This window comes from Podarcis bocagei, assembly GCF_964188305.1.
Source record: "Podarcis bocagei genome assembly, chromosome: 8".
NCBI classification, from domain to species: domain Eukaryota; kingdom Metazoa; phylum Chordata; class Lepidosauria; order Squamata; family Lacertidae; genus Podarcis; species Podarcis bocagei.
This window is the reverse complement of record NC_138133.1, coordinates 5205792-5220004: the sequence shown is the minus strand read 5'-3', so window position 1 is coordinate 5220004 and position 14213 is coordinate 5205792. Positions and strand designations below refer to the sequence as shown.

Below are 14213 nucleotides of genomic sequence, written 5' to 3'. Positions count from 1 at the left end.
GGTTTAAGTGGCCGCCCGCGAGCACATAGAGCCAGCAGATGTTGAAGAGTGACACACGCAGCCTTCGCCGAGATCCCTTCCTCCGCGGCCTCCATTTCCCTCCGTTCAGAGCGCCGGTCAGCGGGCCGATATTGTTGTTTTTATCGATTACACCTTAGCGATGCTTTGTAGTAATTTCTGGGAGTTAATTTCCGTTCATCTTTCTTCTCGCTGGTATTTTTAGGGTTAAGTGTGTCGCGCACCGGTAGATTCAAAGGGTCTATTGAATATTGCTTCATTTTATGCCAGTTGTTTTTAAAAATGACTTGCAATAATTACGGCTTACTTGGTGTTGCATCCGATTGTTATTAGGCGCGTGAGCTTCATTGCCTGATCTGTTTCTCTCAGCTTGACAACCGCCTTGTGTGCAGCAACGCAGAAAGGCGGTGTACAGATTCAAAGAGGCGATAGTGATGAGAATCAGGAATGTGAATATCATATTATAAAGTGGTTGGTCATCCCCACCCCAATCTGCTGCAACAAGCAACTCTCTACCCATATATTGTTTTGCTTTCTGTTCATGTACCAATCCTGGGGGCTGGGGGCGGGCAGCGGGTGTAATATGGAACAGCTCATTGTGGAAAACTGGCATATAAATAAACTTGATCAATCAATAAGTTCCTGGAGATGCAAATTTCCCCATCTGCCATGAATCCAGTAGGTGGTGGCCTTAGGCAAACCAACATTTCCTTCTTGGTCCTCAGATTCTGTGCCCATCTGCTAAAACTTGGGGATTAAACATTTGAATTTTCACTAAAACGCCACCTCATTGTCACTTCAGCCTAGCCAATCTTAAAGGGCAGCTGTGTGAGGACTGTTCAGCTAATGGGGGAGCTGGTGATGGGGGCCCAAAGTGGCAGACTTGGGCCTAGTTGACCTGGGTTCATATCTCCCAGCCAGTCACAGAACTCGCTAAGTGATCCTTGGAGCAGCCATTTCCTTTCACAGCCTAACCTTTCTCTTCTAGGTTTGGGGAAGGTGTGTGTATATTATGCATATGTACTTGAGCTCTGGAGAAAGCATGGTATAAAAATGTCACAAACATAACCACCAGCATGTTGTAAAATGATCCAATCATTAGGCAGATTTCTTAGCTGCATTGCACAACATCCAAGAGTGTAGGTCCAATCTCCTGGGGGGCATGTTAGTAAGAACAACCGCTCATCGTTTCCAGGAGCAATGCACTCGGGATTTGCCTATTCACATAGTAATGGATGGCTTATGTGACTTCCCCACTAAAAGGAATTTTGTCATTCAGTTTTCCTTTTCTCTCCTTTCTTCATGCTGTATACTTCACATCAGTGTCTATTGCTAACTAGAATACAAGAAGTTCCTATTTGGCACAGCAAGACCTGAAATATCTGCAGTGGGGAACTCCATCTGCTGAGGTTAATTGCATAAATTCCCCACCATGCATTGGATCTGCCCCTTCTTCACAAAAGCTTCCTGCAGGGGTCAGCACCTGCCAGTGCGGTTATGCATCCTACGGGCCTTTTCCAGTCATCTCCCAAATCAGGTATGTTTCATTTTCCACGGCTTCATCATCTAGTTCTTAGACTTTTGTGTTGTTAAGTTTTGAAGTGTCTTATTTACAGCAATACAGGAAGGTAAGTGTTGGTAAAAGTATTGTTCCTCCTTTTGTGCTTGGGTGTGCAGAAAAGCATTGCTACTGTTTGAGAATCACGAAATCTTAGGGATTTTTGAGATCGATTCTGTGTTGTTAGATTTTCTGGATAGAGTCAGTGGAACAGACTCCTTCAGAAGGTAGTGGACTGTCCTTCCTTTTAAGCAGAGATTGGATGACTGATCCGATCAGCAGATAAGCCGCTAAAAGCCTCTAATAGCGCTAATCCGCTAATCCGTCAATGGGCTTGCTTCGCAAGACGAAAAAAACCACTAGATGAAGAGAATCACAGAACGGATTCTTTTCGTCTTGCGAGGCACCACTGTAATAGTTATTTTGGCCATCTTCTTTGTCATTGTGTCTTTTTTATTTACAAAGCACTCTTGCAGCCCTAGTATCTTTCTTTCAGTCAGGTTGTACTAATGCAACACTTGGGGGATGCTATTAATTGCTGGCAAAGCATATAGTTTGCACACGTGGGAATGTTGAATGTTGCCTTATACTAAGTCAGACCATTGGTCCATCTAGCTCAGTATTGTTAACACTTTGCAGCAACCTAGTGGTGGCTTTCTTGCGTTTCAGACATGGATCTCTTCCAGTCCCACCTGGAGACATTGGGAACTTCTGCATGCAAAGCATGTGCTCTGTCCCAGAGCTGAGGCTCTTCCTTACCACACATGTTTGGTCCCTCATTCAGTCCTTGACATCTCTAGTTAAAAGAATTTCTGGTAGCTGGATTAGGAAAGCACACTCTGTCTCTCTGATAGCCTTGGAAATTGCTATCAGATAGATTGGTGTTAGATGGACCAATGGTCTGATTCAGTACAGCAGTAAGTAAAGAGTGAATCTATCAGCATAGCTCAGCTGAAAATAGATAAGGTAGCAGGCACAAAAGCAGGAGGTCCTAGGCTTGTAGCTTGTTAACAATGTACTCCTCAGGAAAGTCTTCCGGACTTCACCAAATGGACTAAATCTCTTTGAGGGATGTTATCTTTAGAGACAAATATTATCACTTACCTGCTTTCTAGGTCCCCACTAAAACCTAGAATACTTTTAATGAAATTTCTATAGAATGAAATGTACAATTGTTAACACAGACACTGAACCCTGTGCTTGTATTTTGTGACAGTAACAGTTCAGTCTTGTCTGTTTTATCGAACCTGCTCTACTATTTTCCAGGTGATTGAAGATGTAATAAATCGGCCATCGTCACAGCTGGGAACTGCTACAGAAAAAGGAAACGTGATTATAAAAACTGCCAAAGTAATTCTGCACTTCAGCTACCCATCTGGGTCTTCTGTGTTCTGCTTCCTCTCCCAGAGTCCCCTTCAAGGGGTGTTTGGCTCTAGTCCTCCCTGCAGTGGAACAAGCTGTACATCCTCCTCTGCCCAATCCAGCCGTTTCCCATAGAGCACGCAGCTTTTTAAAAAGCTTAATCTGCTGCTTGTTCAATTTTGTTCTCCCAATCACTTTCTATTATTTTTAGCTGTACTTGATTCTTATTTGGAGCTTTGGGGCATCCATCCAAATATTCAGTATTCAACTATGGAAGCATCTGGAAGCCCTTCAATAATTGGCTCTTGTTACTATTATAACTGTGTAATTTTTATTCAGCACTTCCCTCCTTTTAAAAAGATCTCTTCTAACCCCCCACCTTTTCCTCTGCCTGGACCCTTAGGGCACCAGGGATTTTAGCCCAAAGCAGATGGTCATTCGAGAAAAAATCTTCAGCACCATAATCAGCTGTTTCAAACGTCATGGAGCTGCAACAATAGATACCCCTGTGTTTGAGCGGAAGGTGAGGACAGTCACTTAGATCATTTCTTTCAGAAATGGAACTGGCTCTAATGGCTGACAAAAATCATCTGACCTGTATCTTTTGAAGGCTGGCTGAGATTCTGCACATAGGTTGCTTCAATTCCATTAGCTTCAGTGGAACTGAAGCAACTTAACTCTGTACAGGATTAAGCCTTAGGCAAAAGATGGAAACTTTTGTAGGTTGACTCAATTGGGTTTTGGTGTCAGTTAGTTCCAGATCAGTAGGACAAGTGAATGAAGCATAGAAAATGCACTTGTTCTTTCTCATGAAGCTGGAGCTTTCAGGTCTGGTTCCAATGCTTCCAGTATACACTGGTACAGGACATGCAATCATTTGTAGAAAACAAGAAGCACTGAATAAATGTAACAAGGTTTTCTTCTTCCCCATCTCTTGTGCAGTATCATTATTAGTTAAGCCATGTTCTGCCTATACGTTTCCTATAGGCATCTGGCTGACCACTGTGAGAACAGGATTCTGGACTAGATGGCCGGATCCAGCAGGCTGTTCTTACAAAGACAGTGCTGATAATAATAATAATAATAATAATAATAATAATAATAATAATAATAATAATAATAATAATATTTATATCCCGCCCTCCCCAGCCGAAGCCGGGCTCAGGGCAGCTAACAACAATCAAATAATCCCACATTCTAAAAACATTCCATTATAAAATTAATTAAAATCAAATTGATGGCAACCGTTAAGCAAAATTCTGTGCAGATTGCCAGAGGAGGGGGTCAGGCTGCGCCCTGACCAAAGGCCTGGTGGAACAGCTCTGTCTTGCAGGCCCTGCGGAAAGATGTCAGGTCCTGCAGGGCCCTGGTCTCTTGTGGCAGAGCGTTCCACCAGATTGGAGCCGCAGCCGAGAAAGCCCTGGCTCTAGTTGAGGCCAGCCTAACCTCTCTGAGGCCTGGGACTCTGAGGATGTTTTTATTTGCAGACCGTAGGTTCCACTGTGAGACATACCAGGAGAGGCGGTCCCGTAGGTACGAGGGTCCAAGGCTGTATAGGGCTTTAAAGGTTAAAACCAGCACCTTAAACCTGATCCTTTACTCCACCGGGAGCCAGTGCAGCTGGTATAATACCGGATGAATGTGATCTCACAGCGAAGACCCCGTAAGGAGTCTCGCCACGGCATTCTGCACCCGCTGGAGTTTCTGGGTCAGTCTCAAGGGCAGCCCCACGTAGAGCGAGTTACAATAATCCAGTCTGGAGGTGACCGTCGCGTGGATCACAGTGGCTAGGTCAGGGCGAGAGAGATAAGGAGCCAACTGCTTAGCTTGGCGGAGATGAAAAAATGCCGCCTTTGTTATAGCTGTAATCTGCGCCTCCATAGAGAGGGAGGTATCAAAGATTACACCCAAACTCTTAACGAACGGTGCTGACACTAACTGCACCCCCGCAAGAGACGGGAGTTGCCCCCTCAATCCCATATCGTCCCGTCCCAGCCAGAGGACCTCTGTCTTCAAAGGATTTAACTTCAACCGGCTCCCACGTAACCATCCAGCCACAGCCTCCAGACATCTGGTCAGTGTGTCTGGGGCCGAGCCAGGATGGCCATCCATCAACAGATAGAGTTGGGTGTCATCGGCACAAATATTTCAGTGTTTATATTTCAGAAATATTTCGGCATAAATATTTCAGTGTTGCACAAGTCAGCTTTCCATGTTACACAGCCCTTTGTTTTGCGTGTCGAGACCCCACAGCTGCCCCCTCGTTGGAAATAACTCACACAAGGACACAGATATTAGGTTTATGTTATTGGGCAAATTTTGGCCACAGCTTTATTGAATTACAGAATGTGAGCGGTATTGGCTTAGGCATTGATTGGACCTGTCTATATCTGACTCCTGCCCATGGTGCAGAAAGTCCAGTAAGGGTAAGCCACCGGTAGGGGGAGCCCTGTCGATGTGAACCAACTCAAGCTCCCCCTGGTGTTCCCGTCGGGGTCGTGTCAAGGCCCTAGCCCCCAGCTGGGCTTCAGAAAAGATCAACACCCCCGGATTCCTTTAACGGAATACCCTTAAGCTTGGAGGAGCAGGTGATGGCCACACCTCCCCTCCCCCACACAAGGTCAAACAATGCCTAACCGCAACCCTAACAAAGTTGTGATGATTGCTACAAGGTAGGCAAAAACCAAGTGGCCAGTGCCAATTTGCCAAGTGGAAAAATTCCTACCAGGCCCCTTGGACAATCAAGGCGACCAACCAAAGTCCATAGCTGCAAAATAGGGAGGGAGGGCGGGTGATTGAGGAAGCGAGCCAAAGAGGAAGTCCTCTGGCTCGCTCCTCGGTTTAAATGGCCCCAGCCAGTGGATTGGCTGGCCGGGCTCTGACGTGGCTGGGATCCCCCGGGCAATGGGGGACAAAGTCCCCGGCCCCTAGTGGGGAGTGGGAGGCCATGCAGTTCACCGCAACTCCTCCCCACTGGGAAGTGGAGTGGATTAATCAGTCATAAAATATGTACGGTGGTGCCCCGCAAGACGAATGCCTCGCAAGACGGAAAACTCGCTAGACGAAAGAGTTTTCCGTTTTGGAGGTGCTTCGCAAAACGAATTTCCTATGGGCTTGCTTCGCAAGACAGCAATGTCTTGCGAGTTCCTGCTGGTTTTTTTCCCTTTCCCTCCCCCCCCCCTTTTTCTAAGCCGCTAAGCCGCTTATCAGCTGATCCGATCAGCAGATAAGCCGCTAATAGCGCTAATCCGCTAATCCTTCAATGGGCTTGCTTCGCAAGACGAAAAAACTGCTAGACGAAGAGAATCACAGAACGGATTCTTTTCGTCTTGCGAGGCACCACTGTACCACCTGTTGGGTGGTAAGCAGCACGGATAAAGCCAGCAGAAGATGCTCAGCCCCAAAACTAAGATATACAAATTGCCTACACAGCATTGGCACCAAATCCCTTTCCAAATAACATGGTGAAAGGAAATCCTAATAGGCCATTTCTAAAAAGATCCCAAGGACTCTCTCAGGGTACTTCAGAGGGTGGAGAAATATTGAGCTTTAGCAGAGCCTATGAAGTTGCCCATGGAAGGATGTGGCCTTTTAGGTATCCCTGACCCGGCTGTGTAGGGATTAAAGGTAAGCACCAGCAACTTGAATTGGACTTGGAAACCCACTGGGAGGCCATGCAAAATTGGCATTGTGTTCTCTTTGACCCAGCTCAGTCAAAAGTCTAATGGCAGTATTCTGTAATGGTATTTCTGAGAATGCTTCAAAGGCAGCCCATATAAAGCCCATTACAGTACAGTGGTGCCTCGCAAGACGAAAAGTATCCGTTGAAAGATTAGCGCTATTAGCGGCTTTTAGCGGCTTATCTGCTGATCGGATCAACTGATAAGCAGCTTAGCGGCTTAGAAAAAGGGGGGGAGGGAAAAAAACCAGCAGGAACTCGCAAGACATTGTCGTCTTGCGAAGCAAGCCCATAGGAAATTCATTTTGCGAAGCACCTCCAAAACGGAAAACTCTTTCGTCCAGCGAGTTTTCCGTCTTGTGAGGCATTCGTCTTGCGGGGCACCACTGTACTCTAGCCTAGATACGACCAAAGCATGAATTACCTGTGGCTAGGTACAGAATAACTTTCTTAAAAGGAAATATTATTGGGGGGGGTACATAATGATATATCCCACAATATTAAACACTGGTCCATACTTGACAAAATATACTGTGTTTCTTTTTGTTTTCTTTTTCTTCAAGGACCTCTTGTTTGATCACTATGGGGAGGAATCAAAGCTGGTTTATGAGCTGAAAGACCAAGCGGGAGAGTTGCTGTGTCTTCGCTATGACTTGACTGTATCCTACCAAAGGATAGGAAACGCTCCGTTACAGTGGGGTTTGCTGTCTTTCTTGGGTAAGATAGTCGAATTAGGATATGGCAACTTTGCCTCTTCCTGAAGAATGGAGATCATGTTGTATCCTGCATGCCAGTGATTGCTGTTGAATATAGGTTAAAAAATGCAACTGGTTCAGAAGACAGCTACCACTTTTTATTGGACTGTGGTTATAGGGAGCACATAAGATCAAAGCAGTTACCCTGCTTCCAGTGTGATTCTGGGCACAACCAAGTATGCTGATGTTGAAGTTTAAAGCCCTAAATGGTGCAAGGGCATCATACCTTAGGCTTAAGGAGTGTCTTGTCCCAAGAAAGCCTCCAAAACAGTTGAGATCTTTTTGGGAAGTGCTGCTCCACATTCCATTTGTTAGGAAGATTCTTACATCAAAGCCAGAGCATGTTATCTCCTCTTTTGTGCTACAACTTTGAAATGTTCTACCTAGAGAGACTCTTCTTGCTTTGCCTCTACCAAGTTTTAGGTTTTTGCTATTTTTTCTGTCTTGGATCTATCATACATTTAGAAATGACAGTGAGTAAGTGAGAGAAGATATTTTCTACATTTAATGTAAGAGAACCATAGAAAGACAACTAATTGTCTATGTTCTTCAGAAATATTCTTCTGCAGCTTTTTCGGAGACATGTCTGCAACTGCTTTTAAACTTGTGCTTTTCAGAAGGCACTGCAACTATTTGTGAAGTAGGAGTGACATAATAGCAACCATAAGGCTGCTGACAAAACAAGATTGTTCTTGCTCTGTGAACTACACACCCTTTTTCTTAACAAAGGCTTCCCAGGTGCCATTTGCTCGTTATTTGGCCATGAACAAAGTTTCCCATTTTAAGCGCTATCACATTGCAAAAGTCTACAGACGTGAGAGCCCATCATTGGCAACGGGACGCTACAGAGAATTCTGCCAATGTGTAAGTATTTGCAGGTTTCTCATCTATGGATAGAGAGTGAGCACTGTGGAACTTTCCTCTCTCAAAATATCAGGCTGGGGTAGGTTGGGAGCAGAGGGATTGCAAGAGAGTTGAGTGCTGATACAAGTTTTGCCTTCCTTGCACTTCTGGTAGATGGAAGTAGTTTGTTGAATATTTCTGCTAATGACACCTAGGCTCTGCTTCTGTGATTTTGATTGCTGCCTTCTGTGCTCTAGGATTTTGACATTGCTGGCCAGTATGACCCCATGATTCCTGATGCAGAGTGTCTGAAGGTCATGCACCAGATCCTAAGTGCCCTGCAGTTTGGAGATTTCCTCATCAAAGTAAGGGAGCTTGGCCAGAATGGGCCTATGCTTACAAGCCTGTGAAAAATGAAAGTGGGATGAAAGTCAAAGTGGAAGAAAGGAATACTGAAATGAGTGACTTTATTCTGATGTCTGCGTCTGACTTCTACAGAATGTTTCTTCTTTTTCTCCAGATCAATGAAAGGCGTATTTTGAATGGGATCTTTACAATATGTGGTGTTCCCAGTACCAAATTTGAAACGGCTTGCTCCACCCTTGACAAGCTGGGCAAGGTAAACAGCTAAAGAATATTCCGTTTTAATCTGCTAAGCCTGGACGACATCTTAAAACAGCTCAGCTGTGTTGTCATTGAGCATACACCAAATAAGTGGAATAATAATTATTATTAGGCCTTGTCAAACTGCCATTCCTCATGCCACTGTCACATAAATCTTGCTAAAACTATCTGTTTAAATGGTCTATCGCGAGCAAAGAGTTTTAGTGATCAGCCAGGAGAAGAACTGCTTTAGTTGAACATATGCCAAGCTAATTCTCTCCTCTCCTCTCCTCTACAGGTGACATGGAAGGAAGTGAAAAATGAGATGGTTGAAGAGGATGGGATTTCTCCAGATGCTGTAGATCGCATTGGTGAATATGTTCAGCTCCATGGTGAGTTTCAATTTAGGCACCATTTAGTGTGTACGTACTTGATCCCTAGTCTGACACAGCCAGACTGGCTGAGAACTCATGCATGTTTCTGTGCAGATCAAGTGCCCTGCTGCTATTTCCTGTGCTCATAGAATTATCTGGCTCTAGTGTTGAGAGAAATGGAAACATTTCAGACTGGGCAAGGAGTAGCAGCCTTGAAAAAGACTGAAATTGATGGACCAAGTGTTGTGGAGACTGCTGGAGTTGGAGCTTCTTCCACCGTGTTTTTTTTTCTCCTGCAGGGGGGATATGTCTGATTGAGAAGCTACTTCAGGATCCAAAGCTCTCGCAGAGTAAGCTGGCCATAGAAGGACTGGAGGACATGAAGTTGCTGTTTGAATACCTTACCCTGTTTGGAATCATAGATCAGGTGAGTTGGGATATTACATTAGCCCTTTCTGGCTTTTCCTGGCGTTCTTTCACTCTTGCCTACTAATGAGATTCCTGGCTGCACTGCAGGTAACCATGGACCTGAGTCTGGCTCGGGGTCTAAACTATTACACTGGCGTGATCTTTGAGGCTGTGCTGCTGCACCAACAAAGTGACGCAAAGGAGTCTCTCAGGATAGGCAGTGTGGCTGCCGGTGGGCGCTATGATGGACTTGTAGCAAAATTTGACCCCAAAGGGAAAAAGGTGCCTTGTGTAGGAGTGAGCATTGGTGTTGAAAGGATCTTTTCCATCCTAGAACGGAATGCTGAGGTAAGATTTATTCTTAATGTGTGATCGGAAAGGAAATGATAGAGTTGCATATAGTGATTCTATGTGTTCTATGATGCACAATTCACAGGATAGTAAACAGAGTGCTTGTAGTCACATGTCGTCTGAAGTAGTGAGAAAGAAGCAATTCCTTTTCTTTGGTCTAGTGGCCATGGATATTACCTGAATGTGTTATTTAAGCCAAATATTTAATACATTATGATTCTTGGCATGCTTTCTTTTTCACGAAAACTTCATACAACACACCTTCCTATCAGCAGGAAGAAAGGGAGACCTATCAAAACCTGACTTTGAATGTTTGAGTTAGTTTTTTTAAGCAGGCTTTTAAAACAGTAAATAATATAAGCAGATACAGTGGTGCCCTGCAAGACGAATGCCTCGCAAGACGGAAAACTTGCTAGACGAAAGAGTTTTTCGTTTTGGAGGTGCTTCGCAAAACGAATCTCCTATGGGCTTGCTTCGCAGGACAAAAATGTCTTGCGAGTTCCTGCGGGGTTTTTTTCCTCCCCCCCCTTTTTCTAAGCCGCTTAACAGCTGATCCGATAAGCCGCTAAAAGCCGCTAATAGCGCTAATAGTGCTAATCTGTCAATGGGCTTGCTTCGCAAGACGAAAAAACCGCTAGACGAAGAGAATCACAGAACGGATTCTTTTCGTCTTGCGAGTCACCACTGTATTTGGTTTAAAGTCACTATATCTAGTTTTATTTCTTTTAAATGGTGCTTTTCTGACAAGCTTTGTTTTTTATTTGATTTTTATTCTGTTAATTCTTCTATGAACTTCATTTGTTGCTGGAGAGGTACAAATTTCCCGTGCTCTACTGATTTTCCTGTCTTATGCAGGAAAGCAAAATCACTGATGCTTATTTAACACTGCACTCAGATCTTGGGGAAAGTTCCACTAAAATATTCAGGGCAGGGTTTTAGCAATGCATGAGGGAATGGCTGCATCTTTTAATAGACAACAGAAAGCAATACTGAACTATTGCTTGACTTCTCCAATGCCAGCCCTCTTATGCAATGAAAGAAGACACAAACATTGCATGTACTTTTGTCTGCTTAAAGTCTCTGGCGGCTAGCATGCATTCGGAATGGCGCAGAGGTGACACTGCACAAACAGCTTAACTTCTGGCACTTAATAGATGGGCGTGGTATAAATAATAAATTATTATTATTATTAGCTTGATTTTGCTAAATAACTACATAACAAGTGGTTGTGGTTAATATTTATTAGAATAGCTTTACAACAAAAATCCACAAAGGAAAATACTTGTGTAAAATTTGTCCTACCCCAGATACAGTACTGAGTTACTTAGTTGATCTCTTCCCCTCAACTCAATTATCAGGACAAGGTCACAGGATGAAGGTCCTTTCTGTTTCCATCAGAATTCATGCAGGTGCCTGTGCAGAATCACAAGCAGTGCACGAGGGGGTGGCTTTCTCTGTTTTTCTCCCAGTCTCAATAAAAAAATTCCTTCCAGTAGCACCTTAAAGACCAACTAAGTTAGTTCTTGGTATGAGCTTTCGTGTGCATGCACACTTCTTCAGATACACTGAAACAGAAGTTGCCAGACCCTTCTATATAGTGAGAAGGTGGGGAGGGGTATTACTCAGAAGGGTGGTGGGAATGGGAGATTGGCAGATAGCTGAGATGAGCCTGTTGACGACTCTTAACGACACTTCTTCAGTGTATCTGAAGAAGTGTGCATGCACACGAAAGCTCATACCAAGAACTAACTTAGTTGGTCTTTAAGGTGCTACTGGAAGGAATTTTTTTATTTTGACTATGGCAGACTAACACGGCTACCTATCTGTCCCAGTCCCAAGTGCCTCGTATATTGCCTCGGAACTTGGATGTTCCATTTAGCTATTGTGGTGAATAGCTATTAGATGATTTCTCCATCAGTTGCTGAATCTTTTTGAAAAGACCCCAAAGACAGTGACAGTCGCTACATTATCTCAGCAGTCTCTGTAAGAGAGACAAGTACGATTGCCTCCCATATTTTGGTGCTGAGGAGGTGGTCTGCTGCAGGCCACCCTGAATTCACAATTGATGTAGACTGTGATGATTTAAGCTCATGCTGTTTATTACTCCCAGTACACAAATTGTCTAGGTGGCTTCAGCTTTCCATGAACAGTGTATATGCCAGGGGTCAGCAAACTTTTTCAGCAGGGGGCTGGTCCACTGTCCCTCAGACTTCGTGGGAGGCCGGAATATATTTTGAAAAAAGAAAAAAAGAAATTCTCATACCCTACAAATAACCCAGAGATGCATTTTAAATAAAAGCACACATTCTACTCATGTAAAAACACCAGGCAGGCCCCACAAATAACCCAGAGATGCGTTTTAAATAAAAGGACACATTCTACTCATGTAAAAACATGCTGATTCCTGGACCGTCCATGGGCCGGATTTAGAACGCGATTGGGCTGGATCCGGCCCCCAGGCCTTAGTTTGCCTACTCATGGTGTATGCTGATGTTACCCCGGGGTGTTAGGGAAAGGGTAGTACCTCTGTTGGGGGACTCTTCTCTCATCTGTGCCTCTCAGAAGCTGTCAGCATGCAACAGCAGCCACACCCTGGGAACGACTTCAAATGGCTGGCTAAACCTGGTGAGGGTAGCCAATAGGTCTCAAACCCTCAGTGAGTTAGGGACTTTCTCTGCATGCAAAGACAGGCTCTGGCAGATTGAGCAGATGAGACCAATAGTGGGCCCAGTGATCAAGAAGGCATTGTGCACATGCTGTAGAGGGAAGTGAGGGGCAGATGGGGCTCATCAACCTGGGAAGGTAGCCCATCTAGGGGAAGAAAAACTCTGATCCTAAACCTCCTCTGCCTTGTGGGATATCTTTGGGAGAAGAAAAGGCTAAGGAGTGAGCCCTATGCAAATCCAGAGTGGAGTCCCTAAGATGGTTGGATGGTGTCTTGTATGCCACCTTCTGGCAATTCCTGCAACCAAGCTGGTGCCAAACGTCATGCTCTGCTTTCCTTTGCTAATCTTCTCTGTATCGTTCCAATTTTAGTATATGTGCTGCCGAAGCGAGCACCATGCTCTGCTTTCCTTTGGCCCATGTCAGCGAGACTGAGAGGAGAGTCTTGTTGTCTGGGCAGCCCAGGCCCTTCATATAAATATTGCCCAGGCTTGCACCCCCAGAGAGATCACTTTGGTGGTGCTAACACAGTGGTTTGCCTTCATCCCCAGAGGCACACTCCATTGTCTCTCGAGACAGACGAATACCAACAACCACAACAAAAGGTGACCGCATCAGTGCTTTTAGTTCTCCTCTTTTATCTTTTTAATTTTAGTATGCTGTATACCTAATCATATTTTGGAATTTAGATAAATACGGATGGCCAACTTCTTAAAATTAGAGGTGAAACTAAACTTCATTGGAAAAAGAAAAAGTACAAAAGTAGCATTATTAGAGCGCATTTATTAGGACCGATTTCCAGGTCTCAACAAAGACTTGAACTGAGTTTTGGCTTGATTGGTAAATACTGTAATGAGGTTCCAGTTGCTTTGATGAGCTTCTGTCCCTGCTCCCCCTTCAGATGTCCAAGGAGAAGATCCGCGCAACAGAGACGGAAGTGCTGGTGGCAGCTGCTCAGAAAAACTTCCTTGCGGAGAGAATAAAGCTCATCTCTGAACTGTGGGGTGCTGGCATCAAGGTAACACTGAGGAGTCAGGCTATACTGCTGCATTTCTAGAAGCTGGTATTATTTGAGTCCAAAGTACAAGGAAGTGGGAGAGCCTTCTCAGAGAATAAGGTCATAACCAGGCCCTCCAGTCTGTTTCATGCTTGATGCAGACCTGAAATTTAGGGACAGCATCAGCCTCTGATTTGGTAGAAAGCCTATATAGTAGTGCTAATGATTCAAATAAATATCTGGGCAGTTCACTTGCTACTACATGCTACACACAGTGTGAATGTCTAACTTTCCAGTCACTGTGCACTTATTTCAGGCAGAGATGCTGTATAAGAAAAACCCCAAACTTCTGGACCAACTTCAGTACTGTGAAAAAAATGGGATCCCACTTGTTCTCATCATAGGGGAAGAGGAGCAGAAAGATGGAGTTGTGAAACTTCGGGATGTCTCTAGCAGGAAAGAGGTTGGTGCTTCAAAGGAGGCTACCAGAATCCATTGATCTGTCACTCATTTTAAAAAAAGAAGTTTATAGTTTGAATTTCCTTCAGTGGAAGATAATTAGTTTTGATAAATTATGCTAATCCCATGTTCTCTATCTGCT

The 14213-nt window shown here is 44.4% G+C and overlaps 1 protein-coding gene across 4 annotated transcripts in view; it reads left to right on the top strand.

Annotated features, from left to right (window-relative positions):
- The first annotated feature begins 1 nt into the window (after position 1).
- HARS1 (histidyl-tRNA synthetase 1) overlaps positions 2-14213 on the top strand; it is a 44202-nt gene continuing 29990 nt past the window's right edge. Inside the window, exons 1-13 of one of the 4 annotated variants that reach the window (XM_081206453.1) lie at positions 2-116; positions 1342-1555; positions 2843-2926; positions 3342-3461; positions 7181-7276; positions 8111-8236; positions 8473-8580; positions 8736-8834; positions 9117-9210; positions 9492-9619; positions 9709-9948; positions 13517-13633; positions 13929-14075. In XM_081206453.1, coding sequence (XP_081062579.1) covers positions 1451-1555; positions 2843-2926; positions 3342-3461; positions 7181-7276; positions 8111-8236; positions 8473-8580; positions 8736-8834; positions 9117-9210; positions 9492-9619; positions 9709-9948; positions 13517-13633; positions 13929-14075 — 1464 coding nt within the window. In that variant the 5' untranslated portion in view covers positions 2-116; positions 1342-1450. The other 3 variants (XM_081206454.1, XM_081206456.1, XM_081206455.1) reach the window with 3 other exon arrangements.